Source organism: Pipra filicauda, unplaced genomic scaffold, assembly GCF_003945595.2.
Source record: "Pipra filicauda isolate LSUMZ 115617 unplaced genomic scaffold, ASM394559v2 scaffold370_size807399_pilon, whole genome shotgun sequence".
Taxonomy (NCBI): domain Eukaryota; kingdom Metazoa; phylum Chordata; class Aves; order Passeriformes; family Pipridae; genus Pipra; species Pipra filicauda.
Window position 1 is genome coordinate 408786 of NW_024104499.1, and position 21154 is coordinate 429939.

Below are 21154 nucleotides of genomic sequence, written 5' to 3' on the forward strand. Positions count from 1 at the left end.
AAACCAAAAAACCAACCAACAGCAAAAAAACCCCAAATCCAAACTTCAATTTAAAGAAACTTCAGTATGCAAATGGTTTCAACTTTGAGGGTTGAATAATCAGGATGGATCTGGGAGCAGCAGTACAGGCTGGGTTTTGTCCAAGCTTTTCAAGAAAAATCCCATTTTCATTAACTTCTCGGAAGCCTCGTGCGTTCCGGGAAGCCTCGTGCGTTCCGGGAAGCCTCGCTGACACAGCCTTTTCCCAGCACTCCTGGAAGGAGACCCCCCTGCACCAGCTGCCAACAGGGCCCTCTGGATCTGCCAGAGCTCCTCTCCCATCTCCCACCCATAAAGAGTCTTTATAAGATTTTGGGAGCCACTCCTAGTTTGCAATCCCATGCAACACCCTCCTGTGCTGCTCATGGGAAGGATTAATTACTGAGAAATGCAGGATGATCGAATATTAATACAAAGAGAGGATGAAAATACTGCAGTAGTGAGGAACCAGCCTTTCCTCCAGTGGTGGATTCATCCTGGTCCTGCTGCAGAGCAGTGCTGCAGGAAGGGCATCATTGTGATGACACTGACACTACATATCCTTAAATTTATGGACATGCACTCCCCAGCTGGCGTGTAAATTCACAGAGCTGAAGTGCCAAACACTTGGTGCCTCTGTTACTCATCCCAGGGTTGCTGTGCTCCATCCCTGAAGTGCTTCACTCCCTGAACAGCTTCCCTTGCTCCCGTTCTCAGGATTGAGCTGCACCCCCACTGCTCTCACCATGGATTAATTTCCACAAATTCATTCCCATTTTCTCTTGATTGAGCAACAACACCTTCTGTCCCAAAGCCTCCCGGGGTGACCACAAGGACAAAAATTCCCCCTGGAGCGACGGGGAGACTCACCCAGGACGGTCAGCCGGGCAGGTCGGGATCGGATGGCAGCCTGGATGGCCTGGCACTCGTACACGGCGTCATCCTGGAGATCAGCCCTCAGGATTTTCAAGTGGTGCTGTCCCGACAGATGGTCTCCTACCACCAGGTAGCGTGGGTAACCTGCCGGGCACAGCGCACGGGTCAGGAGATGGAGCGACGAGCCCGAGGATGGAGAGCACAGACCCAGAGCCCCAGCACCCCCCAGACATTCCCAGGAGCCAGGCAGCTTCCTCCCCTCCTTGGCAGCCAGCTCCGAGAGAGAGAGAGAGAGAGAGAGAGAGAGAGAGAGAGAACCCTTCCAAATTTGGGAAGGAGACTGCACATTTCACCCTACAGGTTCAAAAGAGAAGTGCTGATGGAGGAGCATTAACTGAAATCCTCAGGAAACATGGAATCACACAATGTTAAGGGTTGGAATAGACCTTAAAGATGATCTACTCCCAACCCTCCTATGGGCAGGGACACCTCCCACTAGACCAGGTTACTCAAGGATTTATCCAACCTGGCCTTGAACACTGCCAGGATTGGAGCATCCATGACCTCTGTGGGCAAGGAAAAAGGATGAGCCCTTCCACTGGGAAACCCACCACCTCTGGCTCCTCTGCGACCTGTCACGGCATTCCCTCAGCTCCTGAAGTCAGCTGTGGTGAAACCCTGGAATAATTCCACAATTGGGTCTGCTCAAAGCTGGGTCTGGGGGCACTGATAGCCCTGCTCAGCCTGGCTGGGCACACGAGGAGCAGCAGGGGAGGAAGGCTGCCCTCAGCCTGGCACACCCTGTGTGACACAGCCAGCCTGGCACACCCTGTGTGACACAGCCAGCCTGGCACACCCCGTGTGACACAGCCAGCCTGGCACACGCTGTGTGACACAGCCAGCCTGGCACACGCTCGGGCCCTTGTTGTTTCCCGAGTTGTCATCAGCAGGATTTGCTCTCCTGAACCGCGAGAAATACAAGTGATGGGTTTGTTTGTATTTCGCTAATTAGACACTGGCTGAGCTGGCATCACACGAGCTGGCAGCTCCTCTGGCTTCCAGCAGCCCCAGCTCTGTTAATTGTGGAAGTCATTCCCATCAGCTCCCTACTCCACTGGAGCTGTTGTTACCCAGTCGAGCTGCAAGGTCTTGCATGGAGAGCTCAGCTCTCTGATGGATGTGAAAGCTGTGGCTTTGAAAAACAGGAGAAGAGGGGGCTGCTCACTCGGGCAAGGCTGTAAATGAGCAATTACATGTATTAATAAAAAAGAGAGGGAAAGAAGCAGCAGGCATTGCACTTCAGGGGTCCCTGGAGACCAGAACACACAGAGCCTCCCCTGGTTTCTGAACGCTGCTGCTGGGCTTGGGGAGAACTCTCCCAGATCTCCCAGAAGTTGAGCAGAGGGAACATCACCACCCTCTGCAGCACTCGGGGGGACGAGGCTGCAGATCCTGAAGGGCTCCCAGCAAACACTCTGCCTTATTCATGTGAAATATTTCACTCACAAATCAGTGTTTTCCAGCAAAATGCATAGAATAACCTGCGTAACTTCCTCAGTATTGCACCAGTCTTCACCAGCTGCAGTTAACCCTCAATCCCAATGCAGGCATGGGATTAAATAATGAATTAGTTACCAAATTAAAGTTACCAAACTTTAATTTGACAAACATAGAGCTCAAGGAAGCCACAAGTACTTGTGGGCTGCAAGGAAAACATTTATCCAAAGCAAACAGAGAATTGTGAGTCCCTTCCAGCTCAGGATATTCTATTCTATAATTCTTTTTATTTTCAAGGATATCAAAACTGGCACTTCCAACATTTACAAAACATTTCATCCCGCATTTTGGAAACGTGACATTTGTTTCCAGAAGTCAAGGAAACCGAAGCAGGGCTTTCCAAAGGGTCAGGTGACACCTGTGGGAATCAATAGTTTTGTTTCAAAGAAGTGCCGATGAAGGAGTGTTCACTGAAATCCTCAGGAAACATGGAATCACACAATGTTAAGGGTTGGAATAGACCTTAAAGATGATCTACTCCCAACCCTCCTATGGGCAGGGACACCTCCCACTAGACCAGGTTACTCAAGGATTTATCCAACCTGGCCTTGAACACTGCCAGGATTGGAGCATCCATGACCTCTGTGTTCAAGGAAAAAGGATGAGCCCTTCCCCTGGGAAACCCACCACCTCTGGCTGGGTGAAAAAAGTTCTGGTTTATTCCAAGTTTCAAGGGTTTTTTTTCCAAGTTTCAAGAATTTTTGTTTCAAGTTTCAAGGGTTTTTATTCCAAGTTTCAAGGGTTTTTATTCCAAGTTTCGAGGGTTTTTATTCCAAGTTTCAAGGATTTTCGTTCCAAGTTTCACTTGGGCTGGGTTGGAAGGTTTTGTAGCTGAAATGAAAACATTGCTCCCGAAATAAATGCTGTGGTTGTGCCTGCACTGCTGGGGAGGGAGAGCTCCTGCTTTCCTTGCTCAGGGAGGGTGGTATTGAAACAGGAGGCCAGGCCCAAAAGAGTTAACTAAGAAATATGGGCCTACTAACAAGCTCCCAACATCCAAAACGATCTGTGCTTGTTCTGTTCTACTTACTAGACCAAAACTTAAGAGGATGGTAAAAGAACATGTAATAGGCCTAGGGGTGATAAATTAAGATGCAGTAGGATCAGGGAGACATTTGAATAGAAGAAACAGGCCGGGAGCCAAGGCCTTCTCCAAGCCTCAGTGAGCGGGTCAAGAACAAGAGAAGAGAAGGGAGGTCAGGTTGAGGAAGAGGAGAATTGGCCCCCAGACCCATGGGATGAAGAGTGGATCTCCCACCAAAACTGAGGGCCAAGAGAAGGACTGCCCCAAGCCTCTCCTGAGCTCCACCTACACTCTGCCTGTTATTAATATGTATAGATAGGTGTTGTAATCACTTGAATATGCATTTAATCAGATGCGAAAATTGTATAGAACCTGCTGATTTTGTGTGAAGCCTTCAAGCGAGTTTGTCCAGGGCGAGCTGGCCTCGCTCCCAGCGTTGAATAAACAAATACCTTGCTGCTTAAAGATAAAAAAAAGTCTCTGAGCAGTTTCTCGGACCGACTTTTTGAATTCAGTGTCCCGACTTACTTGAGAGGTCCCGTCCGACTCCGAGGGCCAGCCCGTCCTTGATCCAGAGCACGATGCCATTGTACTCGGGGATGGCACAGAGCAGGGTCACGGGCTGCCCAGCGATCACCACCTGGTCCTGGGGCTGCTGCGTGAACGAGGACGCCTGGCCTGGGGAGGGCAAGGAGAGAGGGAGAGAGGGGCTGTCAGTGCTCCAGGGGTTTGCAACACAGTGCAGCAGTTCCTTGGATGCAACAGCCAAAGGTGCTCCTGGCACAGCACAAACCGGAGCTCTGCGGCTCTTAATTATGGGATTGATTAGTTATGGGATTGTTCCAGAGAATGGTTTGTGTGGGAAGGGACCTCAAAGCTTGTCTTATCCCACCCCCTCCTGCCATGGGCAGGGACACCTCCCACTAGCCCAGGTTGCTCCAAGCCCTGTCCAACCTGGCCTTGGACATTTCCAGGGATGAGGCAGCCACAGCTTCTCTGGGCAACCTGTGCCAGGACCTCTCCACCCTCACAGCCAAGAATTCCTTCCAATATCCCATCTCTCCCTGCCCTCTGGCAGTGGGAAGCCATTCCCCCTTGTCCTGTCCCTCCATCCCTTGTCCTGTCCCTCCATCCCTTGTCCTCAGTCCCTCTCCAGCTCTCCTGGAGCCCCTTTAGGCACTGGAAGGAGCTCTAAGGTCTCCTCAGAGCCTTTTCCTCTCCAGGTGAACCCCCCCAGCTCTGCCAGCCTGGCTCCAGAGCAGAGGGGCTCCAGCCCTTGGAGCATCTCTGTGGCCTCCTCTGGACTTGCTCCAACAGGTCCACATCCTTTTTATGTTCCCAGAGCTGGACACAGCATTTATTTCCCCTGTCACACACTCAGACAACCATTTGCAATGTTTTCCCTCCCTTTGTAAAAAACAAATATCACAGCAAAGGGGCACCAGGTATTTCCTCCAGGTACTTCATCCCAAATTGTGGTGGTAGTGTTTTATCCACCAGGATCACAGACAGAGGAGCAGCAGGACGTCCAGAAGCAGCAATATTTTGTATTACACATAATAAAAGAGCACGTTGGTCCTCTGCTTCTGATTTTTGCTCCCCCCTCATGTGCTCTCTGCTAAATCAGGGTGTGCAGTTAATGACCAGCTGTAAAACAACCGAGGGCTGCTGTTCCCTCTCCTCCCAGAGTGTGACCTACTGGTACTTGCTGGGAGCTTCACACACCTCTGGAGAGGAAAGGAAGGACCAGCTCTGGTTCAGCACAGCCTTTTGCCAAAGCTTCAGCAAATTTGCAAACTGTCTGACCCTAACGAGCCAAGCCTGTCACTTCCCACCTCAGTGTTCCAAGAGTGGGGGTTAATCATCCCTCTCCACATCCTCCCCCACCCTAAATGCTGCAACAACAATTCACAGCCCCCAGGTCACCTCCTGCCGTGGTGAGATGTCTCACACCTCAGGTGTGGGATGAAACGTCTCATTTTCCACGGGAAGCACTGGAGTCGGTGTAACCTCTTCCCCAGCAGGGCTTGCTCAGCAAAATGTTTTATTTTCACTCTCTTAAACACATCATCATCCCTTGGCTTTGCCATGATTGAAAATCACTCACAGAATCCCAGAATCCCAGAATGGTTTGGGTTGGAAGGGACCTTAAAACTCATCTTGTTCCAACCCCCTGCCCTGGGCAGGGACACCTTCCACCATCCCAGGTTGCTCCAAGCCCTGTCCATCCTGGCCTTGGACACTTCCAGGGATTCAAAGCATTAAATCCTGCTATTTTTTTTCTTTCCATAATGAGTGCTCTGTTTTTTCCCTCAAGTAAGGTGGGACTGTGGGATGCCCACACAGGACATCTCTGTGTGGTTCCACGGTGTCAGTTCACTCCCCTCTCTCAGATCTGATCTGAGCTTGTAAAGAAAACAGAGAAAGCAAGAAAAACCACTGACAAAACAGCCCTGTCCCAAATACACATCAGGGGTATCTTAGATGATTCCTTTTGCTGCAAGCCAGCACATGGAAAACAAAGATCATTAAGAATGGAAAAGACCTCCAAGATTATCAAGTCCAACCTTTAACTGTATCCCACGTGGAATCACAGAATCTCCTGAGTTGGAAGGGACACACAAAGGTCATCAAGTCCAACTCCTGGCCCTGCACAGGACAACCCCAAAATCCCCCACTGTCCACAGTGTCACTGTGAAATGCTGGAAGGTCCTCAGTGTGAAGCCATTTCAGGCAGACCTGCTGATCCCTGGGCTCCCTGTGAGCACAGTTCTGGGTCTGAGCTGTTTGCAGAGCACCTCAATTGCTTTGCCACCACTTAAAGTGTTGCTCTGACTCTGGGTACAGGAGAGATCTGAGAAAGAGAGGAGTTGGGAGAAAGGCAGGATGGCTGGATTGCTCCTTGCCGTGTTACCTGTGGGATTTTAATGACCGGGAGCCTCTCCGGGTGGGAATTATCCCCCACACCAGGCAGGAATTCAGAGCCCTCACCCCTGTGCTGTCAGTTCAACACACACAACTGCACAGGGCTGAAGGAAAAGTTCTTCTTTAAAACCAATTTGTTAAAGCAGGACAGTCTCCATGTGATCCACCCCAAATCAATTCAACCCTAATTTCCATTGACTCCGTTTAATCACCGCCTGATGATTAATCTGAAACCAAGGGTAAGTGTGACACAAGTTCTCGCAACTCAACTCGTTTCCAGATGAGCTGCTGGGCCTTTCCTGCAGGGCAGAGCTCCAAAGCTCCATCATTTTCCTCCTCGTGCTGCTGAACCAACGTGTGAACGCTCATATTTCAGTTTAATTTATCGCAGCTTCAGCTCCCTCCCAGCCAGCCCGAGGTGTGCGGGGAAGAGCAGAGCTGTCCTTTCCAAATTCCAGCTGCTTTACACACACCGAGCTCAAAAAAGCCCGGCTGAAATTTTTATGGATCTCCAGGTGCACGTTGAGCACCGTATTCCCGGGAATTTCAGAGATCCCAGGTCTCCCAGCACCCACCTGTCTTGGAGGAACTCTGGTTTCCAGCACAGGTGGCTCTCAGTGAGGTGCTGCATCCCCAGCAGGGCAGGTTAATTCCAGAGGAGATTCCAGCTCTTCCTGCTGGGAGAGACTGGCTGGAAGTCACGGTGGTCTCTGATGGCAGCACAAACCCTCGTGCTGAATTCAGATTTAAATATTTGATTTCAAAGGGAATGTGAATCAGTTCTGAGTTTTATTCAGACTCATAAAGGACAAGCACTAATAGGATAACAGGGAAAAGTGCAATGAGAGAAAACTCGGAAAGGAAGCAGAAAAAGGAGCATTTTGCTCTGTTGCTTTGTTGTTTGTTTGTTTTTTTCTTTAATATATATTTTCCACCCGCTAAGTGGGTTTTCACAGCTCACTCTGTAATCCTGACAATTCCCAAGGCGAAGCCGGGCGAGCAGGGACAGCTCAGGAATGCAGCAATAACCTAAAAAGATCGTTTTGTCAGCCAGAATTCTCCATCTGGGAGCTGGGAGCTGCACGAGCCCTGATGAGAAACCAGAGGCACAAAGTGGTGTCTGTGCCCTCTGCAAATGCCCATTAAGCAGAGGCTTCATTTGCTAATTGCTGTTGGAAATGAAGCCCTTTTCAGTTTTTTTTTTTTCCTTTCTCTTTTATTTCTCGATTTGTTTTAAAGATGAACCGATGGTCATGGAAAATCAGAGCAGGAACCTGGCATATGTCTCCTGTCCTTTCCTTCCCTCTGTTTGTTCAGTGTGAAAAATTGTCACTTAAGCCCATTTTTTATTCATCCAAGGCTCCCTTTCAGCTACAAACAGCTCAGACTCAGCCACAGCAGAGGAGAGATGGGTGTAAGGACCTTAAGAGCATTACCTGGCCCAGTCTCTGCTCCACGGCAGGATCATCTCTCCCTAAATCACAGATAAAAAAAGAGAAAAAAGTACTGAAGGCAGAGCTCAACTCGCTTTCAAATCAGCTTAAAGTCTGATTACTGGGTTTAACTGGGTTTGGAAGATCAGAGGCCCGTCCACGTTACAGCTTATGTCTTAATGTCAAAGGAACAAGTAATTTGCAGAAAAGTTTTAAGGGAGATAAGATACTTGACAGAAAATAACTGAAAATGGGGAGACTGGGAGAGGGTGATTTACAAATGCAGGTTGAGTGGTTTCAGCTACAAGAAAATGGGCTGAAAAGCGTCAGTTGGGTATTTTTCCTGTGAATGTTTGCAAGGTTATTACAAAATGGTGCTTTGGTTTCAAAGAAGGTGGTTTGACTCCAACCTGTTGGGCAAGCGGGAGTTTCCCCTTCTCTCCCTTTCCAGAAAACAGGGTTTCAACAAAAAAATCCTGTTCTGGTTAATCCAAATCCCTGCAGAGATTGGAGTTCGTCACAGAATCCCACAATGGTGTGGATTGGAAAGGAGCTTAAAGCCTATTCAGTTCCACCCTCTGCCATGGGCACCTTCCACCAGCCCAGGTTTCTCCAAGCCCCATCCAACCTGGCCTTGGACACTTCCAGGGATGGGGCAGCCACAGCTTCTCTGGGCAGCCTGTGCCAGGGCCTCCCCACCCTCCCAGAGAACAATTCCTTCCCAATATCCCATCTAACCCTGCCCTCTGGCAGTGGGAAGCCATTCCCTGTGTCCTGTCCCTCCATCCCTTGTCCCAAGTCCCTCTCCAGCTCTCCTGGAGCCCCTTTAGGCCCTGGAAGGGGGTCTAAGGGGTTCTTACAGTGTCTAAGAACCTCCTCTTCTCCAGCTGAACATCCCCAGCTCTGCCAGCCTGGCTCCAGAGCAGGGGGGCTCCAGCCCTTGGAGCATCTCCGTGGCCTCCTCTGGAGTCACTCCAGCAGCTCCACATCCTTCCTGTGCTGAGGAGCCCCAACCTGCACACAGCTGACCACATGAGCCCACCCAAGGGTCCAGTCAAAGCCCCTACACCTGCCATCAGCCATCTCCCATCTCCTCCTCACCTCCTGCTGCACTAAGGAACCCCGGATCTGGATCTGGGAAGTGCTCCTAGGGTCTGGATCTGGGAAGTGCTCCTGGGGTCTGGATCTGGGAAGTGCTCCCCTGACCTGCAGCAGCAACCTCAAGCAGCAGGGAGATGCAGCAACATGTACAAGTCCACCCAAATACCAAGTGTGGTCCCATTTTACTTCCACTCCCCATTCTTCCTCAAGTGTGAAGACCTGGAATATTTTCAAAGGAATAAGCCAGCCCATGCCAGGCTTCCCAGGAACGTGGCTGGGAGTCGCTGGGCACCAGCTCTGCCCCTGGAGCCTCTGTGTGAGCCCCTCCTGCTCACCCAGCACTGAGACCCGCTGGGCAGAAGCAAATATTAGGGCCCTGAACTCATTGTTGATTTTGTTTGTTTTGTTTTAAAAGCAAATGGATGTGTAAATGAGATGCTAACCAGGCCTCTTGGCCGCGTTCCAGCGCGACACCAGAGTCCTGTGTGCACTCTGGAGCTGCCCTGCTGCTGAAAGCAGGTTGTCATCACAGGTCACCTGCTATTGTAGATGAGGGTTTGGTGTCAGAGGAGGCACGAGAGGCTCTTGATCTCTGAGCCTCCTCATCTTCTCCTGGTTACTGGCTTTGCTTTGCCCCCCGAGGATCTGTTTACGCTGCCAGGTGCCAGGGTGACCCCCGTGCTGGCCCTGTGAGCTTCTGCCTTCCTGCAGGGAGCCTCTAAAACAAAAGCCAGGGGGCACTTCTGGCCACTGAAACCTTAAACAGCAGGAACAAAATGCGAGAATAAAGGCTCCACAGTGAACAGTGAGCAGGCAAGAACACTAACCCCGTGCTCAAAAATCCCAGGCAGGATCCTTGTGAAGTCACAAGCATTTCATAAGAGCTAAAGGGGAAAAAAAAAAAAGAGGAAAAAAGACAGAACTAGTTTAGAACTCTTTATATTTCCTTAATGGGTTTTGCACCTGTGGTTCCTGTTTCTCAGCCTTTCTCTCTAATGTTGCCTTGTTCTTTCAAACAAAGGCTGAGGCTCTGCTATGTGTGTGCCTTCCAAGGGAAATAACGTGGCCAGTGCCATGACATTCCTTTTCAGAGAAGTCCCCACACCCAAGGATTGTGAGAAGGTCCTAAAATCCCATTTTACACCCCAGGAAATGGAGGGAGGCCCCTACATGGTGGCACTGCCAAGGTCTGTGCTGCAGCAGGACCTTGAAGCTCCTTCCATCGCCGAAGCCCAAGCTGGTGACCGGCTTTTCAAGCTCTCTGAAGACTGAAATCTGTTTGCATGAGCTCCTGCCTGAATTATTTCAGCTGCATCCTCTGTGCCCAAACCAGCCTGAGTGCAGAGAACTTGCTGCAAGAAGAGAAGAGGCAACCGGGAGCAGCCGAGAGTTAAATTTTCATTACCCCAGAGGAGTGAGTGCTGTAGGAAGGAGCAGGGACTCACCCAGGGAACAATGACTCATTAGAAATGGAGACACTGTGCCTGCTTTTATGTAAGTGGAGCTTTGAATTTCCATTGTGTTCTGAAAAGAATTAGTCCTTTTGTTAAGAGGAGAAGTGGCAAGGAGGACTATGAAGCTCCTTGTCAAAATATTGCTGTTCAGAGATGAAAGGCCCGGTGATTAAGAGTGGTGGGACATTCTCCTTGTGCTTCCATGGGAAGAGCTCATCCTTTCCTTGACTTGGAACACGTGGTAGGAGGATCATCAAGAGGCTGCTGTGTGATACCCTAATCCTACACAGCATCACAGGAGGGTCCCTCTTCAGACCAAGCAGATCCCACCATCCAGCACCCCATCATGTCAGTTGTGCTCCAGCCCCTTCCCCAGCTCTATCACCCTTCTTCTCATTGATTTTCCTGGGGTGATCCCTGTCCCCAGGATCACTTTGCCTCTGGTTTCACCTCAGTGCAGCCCATGTTTTCCCCTCCAAGCTGTGTTGGAGGGGGGCTGGAGTTGGTGAGCACTGCCTGGCTGTGTGTGGTGGGTGCTCCCAGGGGACCAGCATTTCAGCCATGGTTCCTCATAACAGGATGCCTGGAGATGGAGCCACCTCTTGACCGTGGAGAGCAGTGGGAAGGGGTGGCTCCATGCCCATCCCTGCCCAGCAGACAAGAGCTTGGCTCTGCACCACCTCCTGCACTCCTGCTGTCAGCCCCGTGACAGAGGGGCTGGTTCTCAGCCTCCTTTGGGGCCTCTCCTCGGAGCCAAGGACACCGAGCCCCTCGTGCCGGAGAACACGCGCCCACATTGATTTTTAGGCAGCTGGGAAAAGCAAGCAGACAAAAGCATTACATTATTTACAAAGCTCTCTGGAATTGTCAGTCATGGGGAAGCACAGGGAAGAGCCGGGCGGGCGCCAGAGCTGCTCAGCACCCGCCCTCCTGCTCTCCAGTGACCTCCCCGGGGGGACAGGACGGCCAGACCCGTGCTGAGGGTGTGCCCAGGGACTGGCCGAGCACAGAGACCCTGGAGCAGGAAGGAAAGGGACAGCCACGTGTGCCCAGGGGCAAGGATTTCCCCAGACAAGCTTTTCTTGCATCATCAGAGAAGCGAAAGACCCGTGGTTGCCCAGGCAGGAGCAGATGAATCCCAGCAGGGAGATGTGGAGCAGCATCCCCATGGGAGAGTCCCTCGTAGGTGATGGCCAGAGCCATGTCATGTACTTCCTTTTATCTTCATGGCAGAAATAAGAAAGGCAGCTTGAGTTCAGCCCTTGCATAAGCCTTCCATTATTTTATTTTGTGTCCTTGGGGAGGGGGAAAAAAAAATAATAAAAAAAAAAAAATCTGTTTGAACAAAAATGTCAGTTTGGCCTTTTTTAGTGTGACGACGTAAGTCCGGCTCACGTGGCTCTGGTGCACTGGGTGCTGCTGAATTATTCAGCTTGAAAAGAAACAAAAGCACAGCCCCTTCAGTCAAGGGATGACTCAGGTGTATGGAACAGCGAGTACAAGCCTCCCACTGCCCAGCAGTGGATGTGTCCCTGCTCCCAGGGCAAGGCAGGGAGCTGAGCTCAGGCCTTGCTCACCCACAAACATTGAGGGAGACGGGATGTTCCCCTGGGAGCACCCACCACACACAGCCGGGCAGTGCTCACCAACTCCAGCCCCCCTCCAACACAGCTTGGAGGGGAAAACATGGGCTGCACTGAGGTGAAACCAGAGGCAAAGTGATCCTGGGGACAGGGATCACCCCAGGAAAAGCAATGAGAAGAAGGGTGACAGAGCTGGGGAAGGGGCTGGAGCACAAGTCTGATGAGAAGCAGCTGAGGGAGCTGGGGGGGCTCAGCCTGGAGAAAAGGAGGCTTGGGGAGACCACCTAATTCTCTACAACTCCCTGACTGGAGGGTGGAGCCGAGGGGGGAGTGTCGCCCTCTGCTCCCGGGGAACAAGGAATGAGAGGAAATGGCCTCCAGTTGGGCCAGGAGAGGTTTAGGTTGGATATTAGGGAAAATTTCTTCACAGAAAAAGTGGTCAAGCACAGGCTACCCAGGGCAGTGGTGGAGCCACCATCCCTGGAAGTGTTCAGCAAACACATGGATGTGGCACTGGAGGACCCGGTTTAGGGATGACCACGTTGGTGGGGCTGGGTTAACGCTGGGACTCGATGATCTCAAAGGTGACTCTGTGTCTCCGATGCCAACAGCCAGAGGTGGAGTTTAAGGTGCAAAGACAGTGCTCTGCTCCCCAGCTTGGTCTCTGGGTGACCCATTGCCTCCCAGCCACGACCAGCCCCGAGCCAGCCCCGTGTGCCCCTGAGCTCATCCCGCGGTGACGGCGGAGATTTTCCAGCACTGCTTTGAGAGGAACCATCAGCATCCCATTGTGTCCACTGAGCAGCTTCAAACGGGAAACAGGGAAATTTTGAATAAGATATTAAACCTTTCAGGGGTCTTTTTGTCTATTAGTCACACAGGCAAGAGATCTGAACTATCAAGGGTTCTGCTGGCTTTGATACCCACACGAAATCCCAGCACTGCTTTCAAAGTCGCTGTGAGGAGTTTGATCAGCCATGCAGAAAGGGCTTAAATGTCATCTGCTGCTCTGGTATTAGCTGCCAGTTGGGAAAGGTGTAAGAGTATCCTTACCGTGGGATATTTATTAGCAACCTCTTCCCGGCACCAGCTTGGAAAATTGCCTCTTGGGAGATTAAATGCCTGTTCCTGGGAGCTGCACTGATGGGAACAAAACCAATGTACTGCATCCAGGCACTAAGGATAGGCTGTCCCCAAAAAGCAGCGTTCAAGTGACCTTATGGGCTGGATCATGTTGAATATTCAGGCTCAGTGGATTGCTCTGGCCTCTGTGGACAGCTCCAGGCTCCATGGATGGCTCCAGGCTCCATGGATGGCTCCATGGATGGCTCCAGGCTGCTCTGCTTTCCCAGCTCATGGGTACCTGCTGCCCAGATAATGCTGAGCTCTGGGTGAGCAGCACTGTCTCCTATCAGACAAGCTGACGAAGCTGGAACACGTGCTTTGGGGCACACAGGGCTTTTGCAGGGTTGGAGATGGAGGCAGCAAAGTGGATCAGGCAGTGTTTTACCCCTGGAGAGCAGCACAGGGGTTGGAGGAGCAGGTGAGGCATCACAGAGGGGTGGCAGCGGAACAGAACATCAGCAAGAGGCAGAGCTGGTTGTGTGCTTTTGGCAGAGGGGAGAAGTGTGGGCAGAGGGGAGAGGGGTTAGCACTTCCCTGCACCCTGGGTAGGGGCCACAGCCTCATCCCAGCACCTGGGCTGCCCTGGTTCCCTCCCCAAGGTGAGCTGTGAGCTCTGAGCCTCCTGCCAGGGCTGCCCAGGGCACAGGGGCGATGCCTGTTCTTCCTGCACCCGCAGGTGACGGCACCACAGGCTGTTCCCAAGGACTGGAAACCCTGGCATGGCACTAACCAGTCATGGGGACGGGAGATGCTTTGCTCTCTGAGCAGAGGAGAGTAGATTTCCTCCTGTTGATCCACCTGGGGGCCTGGCTCCCACTGGAAATAGCCAATGACTCCAAGAAATATTTTGTTATTGGTGCTCCAGAGGAACCCGGCGCAGAATAATAAATTCCCATTTGCTCTCCTGTCATAGTGGAGTGTCCTGGCACAGCTTCACCATGGCCAGGCCCACGGGCCCAGGGAGGAAGAACAGACAAGGGGACACTCCAGTAATTCCAGCCAAGCCAGCTCTCTCCATGGCAACTCCAGCTGCTTTTCGGATGAGAACCATTTGTAGCTGCCAAACGGCACTGGGAAAGGGGTCAGCGGGTCCTCAGCTGCAGGAGCCTTGCACAGACACTCCTGGGACATAAAACCTCCCACTCGAATCCACAGAGAAGAAAAAGGAACTTTTCCTTCTAAAAATAACAGCTGATGTTCAAACCAGTGGGCAGCAGCCTGCCCGCACGGAGTCTCCAGATAAAATCCTCAAGGACTGTGACCTTCTGAAATCTTTCAGGTGATCCCCCCACCCTGGATTACATTCAATCTGAGTGTACCCCCTTAGCCCACCTTTTGTTCCCAGATCAGGGCTGCTCCTTTGAAATAGTGTCCTTTAAATCTCAGCTCATCTTTGAATTAGAGGGCACAGAGGACACTCGTCCGTAGGAAAACGAGAAGGATGAATAATCCATTTCACAAATGATTTGGAGATTTCAAAGTCTGGCTCTGCTCCCGGGAAGAGAGGCAACTGGAAGTTGTGCAGTCCACGGGGTGGAAAATTAGAGCAAAGATCTCGCCTTGGGTCACACCATGTTTCACTTCCATCCTCGTTTTCCGAAATCTGTTATCGCAGGCGGTGAGGCACGGAGAGAAATCAGAGTGGAGATGCAGTTCAGAGCAGAAAATGCAGATGTTTAATGTAACACTCCCTGCCCATGGCAGGGGGTTGGAACAAGCTGAGCTTTAAGGTCCCCTCCGACCCAAACCATTTGGGGATTCTATAATATTAAAATGACAGGAATATTCTGCTCGTTCTCAGAGTCATTTTGAGTTTAAGTAGCCTCGTTACAGGTTGATGAGAGATCACACAAATCTGAGAATTCATCCAAGGAGTGGTTAAAGAAATCTCTCTACAGGATGTTTCCAACTCTGCTGGTATTGGAAGTGCCACCACCCAAGATTCCCCCAACAGAACCTTCTCTGAATGACAGACACCCTGGTGGCACCAAACCACGTGGATGGGGTAGAAAAAGGCAAGAATAAATCTCACCATTGCCCTGAAAGGCTGAGGAGCCTCTGTTTGCCTGAAACATCAACTGGGTGGCTTCTGGGGGAGCTCCTGCCCAGATCAGCTCCAGGATATGACAGAGGAGGTTGTGGACTCGCTGCTCACCCGAGCGGGGTGAGATGGCTTCGGGTTGTGCTGCGTGAATTATCAGCTCTGAAGATGGAGTGAGAATTAGCAGGTTTCTGCTGTGATTATTGTCTGTTCGGATTTTTACAAGTGGAAATGATCGTAAATATGTGCCTTTTTTTTTTTTGCGCATGCAAGATTCATATTTAGAGTTAAGCCAAATTATTCTGAAAAACAGCCTGAAGTGAAGTATGTGCAATACACACAACCAGTGGCAGGGGAGAGGCAGGAGGAGTTGGAGATGCTGAGACGAAGAGACAGAGAGCAGATCACATCTGAGCAGGGAGCATTTCACACACGTGCCCATCCTTGTTACCCCCAGAAGGTGCTTAAAAACTCGTGTACTTCTCTACCATACATGGAAGCCTAATAAAAGCTGCCCTCTCTTCAAGCCTTGGCTGCTCCAGTATCCACAGAACCAGGGAAATGCCTGGGAAGTGCATTTATCCATCGTGGAGGAGGCCAGTGACCTGCACCATGGCCTACAACAGCTGGCTCCTGCTTTTTGACTGGGTTTTGCCCCAGAAAGCCAAGAACCATGAAAACCGAGAGAAAACGTGAATTTAGTCAATATTTATTGCCCTAAAACTGCTTTATCAGCCACATGCAGCCCTGGGAGAAGGCCTAGGGAAGGGGCTGTGCCTTGTCACTGCCAACAGACCCTGTGGCTTCTCCCCTTCCCTGCTGGGGGAGAAGGGACTCCGATGTATTTAACTCAGACTTTGCTGCTTGTTTTGTCACCAGCTCCTCCTCAATGGTCCCCACTGCAGAGCCAACGGCTGCCTTGTGCAAAACCCTGGTCCAGGAGAAGATTAGCACGCTCCAGCCTGCTGAGTTAATTAGCAGGTAATGAGAGATGCTCGTCAATAAACTCAGCTGTGTCCCACCCCCCTCCTGGGTTGAGCTGCAGGACGTGGGAACCTTTCCATGCCTGACAAGCTCCACTGGGGTCATCAGGAGATGATGTGTCTCAGCCCAGAGCAGAGGCAAAGCTTTGTGAGAATTTACAGAACCAGCACAGCAATAAACCCCCTTTTCATTCAGATTTTTGGGGGCAAGCTGAGGGAAATGCTTTTTCCTCTGGTTTGCTGGGAGAGGTTTGCTGGTACATGCCCCTTGCCAAGGGTTGAGAACAGGTAAAGCCAGGAGACAAAATGAAAGGAACTTCATTATTATTAATCAGGAGTTGGCCTTGATGATCCCTGTAAGTCCCTTCTATTCAGGATATTCTGCTATTCTATGATTCTGTAACTACTGTATTACACCCCCTTGCAGTGGAAATCTCTCCCCATGGATTCCCCTCTCCTGAAAACTTATCCACAGTGGGGATAGAAACCCCTAGGGAAAAATCAATAAACAAACAAATAAATAAAGCTCTTTTGCAGCCCACAAGCAGAGCACACCTCAAAGCAGGTCCCTTCTCAGGCTGAAAAATCCTGAGGAACAGGGGTAGGAAAGTCCCCAAACTAGTAACAGCCACACATTGAGCCTGTGCCACCTCCATTTCTGACTTGAGGAAAAGCTCCCTGCCTTCAAGGAGGCAGGAACATAACCTGTTTAAGGGCTTAGAGAGAGACACATAACCATCACCATAATTTTTAAGCAGCAATGTGCAACACAGAGCCTTACGGACTCCTATAAATTACCCAGCACCCGCCTGCCAGCTCAGCCTAAGCTCGATATTGCCTGCAGTAATTATTTGGATCAAATGCAGTTTATCTGCTTCATATTTGTGTTTCTGTGCTCTCTGGTAACTTATAAATGTCATTGCAGTGTTTATTTGTTATAATGAAACTTAATGACGTTTGAAACCAATGGCTGTGGTTGCAAGCTGCAGGTTCGAAGTAATCTCTTCATCTCAGGAGCAGGAGGCCCAAAGATAACATTAAATTATCCTACAGCAAAGGAAGATGTATGCAGGCAGATATTCAGGCCCGTGTATTATTCATTGGAGAGATGACTAGCAATGAGCCGCAGTGCCTGAGGCGATGGGCTCAAAGCATTGTCACCCAGAGAAGGCAAATGTTCCTGTCCAAGGGGAACCAGTTGTCAAGCCACAAGCCCAAGTGCATCTCAATCTGTTTTATTAAACCTTCGAAGGCATGCCGGGCCCGCCGGGTGCCAGACGCCCGTGTGAGACGGCTGCCAGGGAGGAAAGGAGGCTGCTGGGAAACACGGCAGGGCTGGGATGGGAGGGAACCGGCTCGGTGAGGCCTCAGTGGGATGGCAGCAGGGTGGTTGGCAGTGGTGGTGCCCCATCCCACTCAGGTGCTGTTCTCCTTCCGTGCAAGACCCAGAATAAACTTTCCCTGCTTTGCTTCAGGCACTGCTCCTCGTCCTCCCTCCTCCTGAATAATTTCCTCCCTTGGTTTCTATTGCTGTGTGTATTTATAGACTCCGGTCGTGTCTCCCCTTGAGCCTCCTCCAGACTATATAAATTCACCTCCTCCAGTCTCTCCTCTTACAACCTGCTCTCTAATCCCTGGGCCATTCCTGCCTCCACAGGCAGTATTCTCCCTGGCTTTGCTCCGTGCTCCCCAGGCTCCAGTGCCACTCACATCCCAGTGCCACTCACATCCCAGTGCCACTCACATCCCAGTGCCACTCACATCCCAGCCCGGTGGAGCTGCACAATTCTTGCTGCCTTATTACCTCGGGACCTGCTGAAGCAAAATGCCCGTGGCAACAGCCAGGAACATCTTTCCCTCAGCTCCCTCCCTGCTGTCAGGAGTGTGGGAGTACCCAGCACCAAAAGAGCTTTAACCCCCGTGGCACAAACCAGCTCTGGCACCTCTGATTTTTGGGCTGCTTCCCTTCCCATGGGCACTGTTGGTTGGGCTGATGTTCCCACAGCTCCTGCTCAAGCTGCTGCATCTCCTGGGAGGACAGAAACAGCACCACTGGACCCTTCCCCACAAGGACAGTGGGACTTTAAGGTCTGCAGGTAACTGGACCCCAAAGAAGTTTGGCTTTTTGTTGTCCCCTGCTTTTCCCATGCAGGGTCAGACAGGTCTGGACAGGCCCCTGTGACAGTGTCTGTCCTCAGCAGCACAGCCCCTCCCTAGACCTGAGCCTGAGCAATGGGAGAGTGTGGCCAGCAGGGAGAGAGAGGGGATTCTGCCCCTCTGCTCTGCTCTGGTGAGATCCCACCTCAGTGCTGCCTCCAGCTCTGGGGTTCTCATCACTGAAAGGATGTGGAGCTGCTGGAGTGACTCCAGACAAGGCCACGGAGATGCTCCAAAGGCTAGAGCCCCTCTGCTCTGGAGCCAGGCTGGGAGAGCTGGGGGGGTTCACCTGGAGAAGAGAAGGCTCCAGGGAGACCTGAGAGCCCCTTCCAGGGCCTAAAGGGGCTCCTGGAGAGGGTCTGGGGACAAGGGATGAAGGGACAGCACAAGGGGAAATGGCTTCCCACTGCCAGGGAGCAGGGATAGATGGGATATTGCAGAGAAATTCTTTCCTGTGAGGGTGGGGAGGCCCTGGCACAGGTTGTCCAGAGAAGCTGTGGCTGCCCCTGGATCCCTGGAAGTGTCCAAGGCCAGTGTGGATGTTGGAGCAACCTGGGATAGTGGAAGATGTCCCTGTCCACGGCAAGGGGTTGGAACATAATGAGCTTTAAGGTCCCTTCCAAACCAAACCATTCTATCATTATTTGATTCTCTGATCCTCCTGCATTGCCAGGAACAAGGAACACGTCTGCTTCCCAAGACTGTTGTGTGAACCCTTTCCAAATCCCTGAACAACCCCAAGAACCATAATGTCTAGGGTTTCAGTAACTTCATGTAATTGTAGGGAAAGATTGTTTCCCCCAAAATACTCAGAGGAGCAGCAGATGGAGCTGGGCTGTGGCTGTGCCCTGCCACCAGCTGAGGTCCAGCCCTGGGGATGGGTGGCACAGGGAGGTGATTCCTGGAGAGGTCAAACACTCCAAGCAAACCCCTGTCAGTGCATTATTCACCAAACACCAGAAATGCAAGAAAGCCTGGGAAACTTATCCAGTTAACTTCCTCTGACCAGCTGGACTAGAACCAGGAGCCATCAGTGGCAGATGTGTTACCTGATGACAACTGACAAGAGAAATTCTTCTTCATTACTCACAATCCCAGAGAACCTGCAGGGATCTCACCACGAGATCTCATCCAAGACCTCATCTCCAAGCTCCCTGTGAGCAGACAGGACCTCTGTGCCTTTCCATCTGGGAGCCCCAGGGATTAACTCCCACCCCTGCCCCCAACCTCTCGCAGCACCTGGAGCCTGGGCAGGTCTCCCACCCCTGCACCGAGGGATCCAACCCCGCTCAAAACCTCGGTGACATCGATTAATGAGGAGGAGAGAGCTGTGCAGGGCCACCTGCAACGACCTTGTGGCAACCCTTGAGGAGGGAGTTAATTCTGGAATGTGGCTCGGAGGGGGTGAGGGCCCCGCGTCTCCCAAGCACCAAGGAACAAACAAGTTGACAAATGAGGTGCCTCTTAATGAAGCTGCAGCCAAAGTCAATACCGGGCCCTTCTATCAGGGCACAGATCAGAGATGGTCTCAAGGGCAAAGGACCCTGGCAGGGGTGGGACAGCTGTCACTTGGAGGAGGGAAGGGATGGCTGGGAAATGAAAAGGAGCAGCCTCCGAAGCGGAGGGAGACAAGGACAACTTGCAGAAGGAGAAAGGAAGAAGATTTAGAAGAGGACACACACACAGGAGGTGGAGCAAGCCTTTCTTCCAGGCCTGGTGTGCTCTTTCTGCTATTAAATCTGGTTATTAAGATCCTGATATTCTCTCCATCCTCCACTGTCACTGCTGCACATCCAGAGCCACGTCCTGACACAAACACACTTCAGGTGTTTTCTCTGCAGAGCCTTTCCTTCTCCTCCCACCCAGCTAACAAAAGAATGAAATGGAGAAGGATCAAGGTTCACCCATCTATTTGAAAGTATTTGGAGGTGTTTAAAATTTCACCTTCAAGTTAGGTACAGCTGGGGTGATTTTCTGGGGGCGGGGAGGGAAACAGAGACAGGATGGGAGAGAAAGAAGGAAAACAGGTGGGAACAGCACAATAAATAGACAGATACCTCCCACAACAGCAAATCAGCTCCCCTACTATCCACAGATGTTTGTAGCTGGAGGAAGGGAGGTTCTCACCAGGCACCCTTACATCCATCAGTGCCCACTGTGCCCTCCAAGCTGCCACCTGGGGCCATTTCCTTCCCAAACAGACCAGCTTTGCTGCAGGGAATGGTCAGGACAGGAGCTCTTTGGAGGATGGTATGACCTAGAACTCCCGTGGGACAGCCCATGTGTGATCCCAGCCTGGCTGCTCCTTGGCTTTGGACAACCCCCCCCTCTGCAATTCCACAGCCCCGCTCTGGCTGCCTCAGGGTGCAGGTTCCTGGGGCAGGGATTGCTTCCCTCCCCCATTTTTGCAGCAGCAAGCCCAGCATGACCCTCAGCTGAAGGCTTCTGCTGCCATGTGAGCCCACCCCAGCCCTTCCCTGCAGTACCATCTCCAGAAAAATCCATCAGCCCCTCCCGCTTTGAAAGCTCCAGGATTGAACACTGGTCTAAGCTGATGGCAACAAGACCCAGCATACTTATCTCCAGGTCAACCTAAATATTTCATTTAGCTTTCTAAAGCAGTCAATGCCTTTCTCTCTTTCTTCCTTTATTTTAAATCTCGGAATGCATACCGACTCTCATGAATATTGATGAGGATCATTAGTCACTGAACATTTCACTTCCCTTCTCTTTTCCCCCCGTCTATATAAAAGCTTCATCTCTGTTAAAGGGAAAAAAAAAATCCATCTCAAGTTGTATCTCTGGATGTGCTTTAAGATTAGCTCTGTTAATACATTTAGAGGGGAGTAAACACCCATGGGAGCAAATCCTGGGTGT

General features: G+C 51.3%; 1 protein-coding gene across 4 annotated transcripts in view; it reads right to left on the reverse strand.

Annotated features, from left to right (window-relative positions):
* KIRREL3 (kirre like nephrin family adhesion molecule 3) overlaps positions 1 to 21154 on the reverse strand; it is a 360456-nt gene that overhangs the window by 94125 nt on the left and 245177 nt on the right. For all 4 annotated transcript variants that reach the window (XM_027710765.2, XM_027710763.2, XM_027710762.2 and 1 more), the window contains 2 exons: positions 4004 to 4153; positions 889 to 1038 (listed from right to left, as the gene is read on the reverse strand). In XM_027710765.2, coding sequence (XP_027566566.1) covers positions 889 to 1038; positions 4004 to 4153 — 300 coding nt within the window. The remainder of the gene's footprint in view (positions 1 to 888; positions 1039 to 4003; positions 4154 to 21154) is intronic.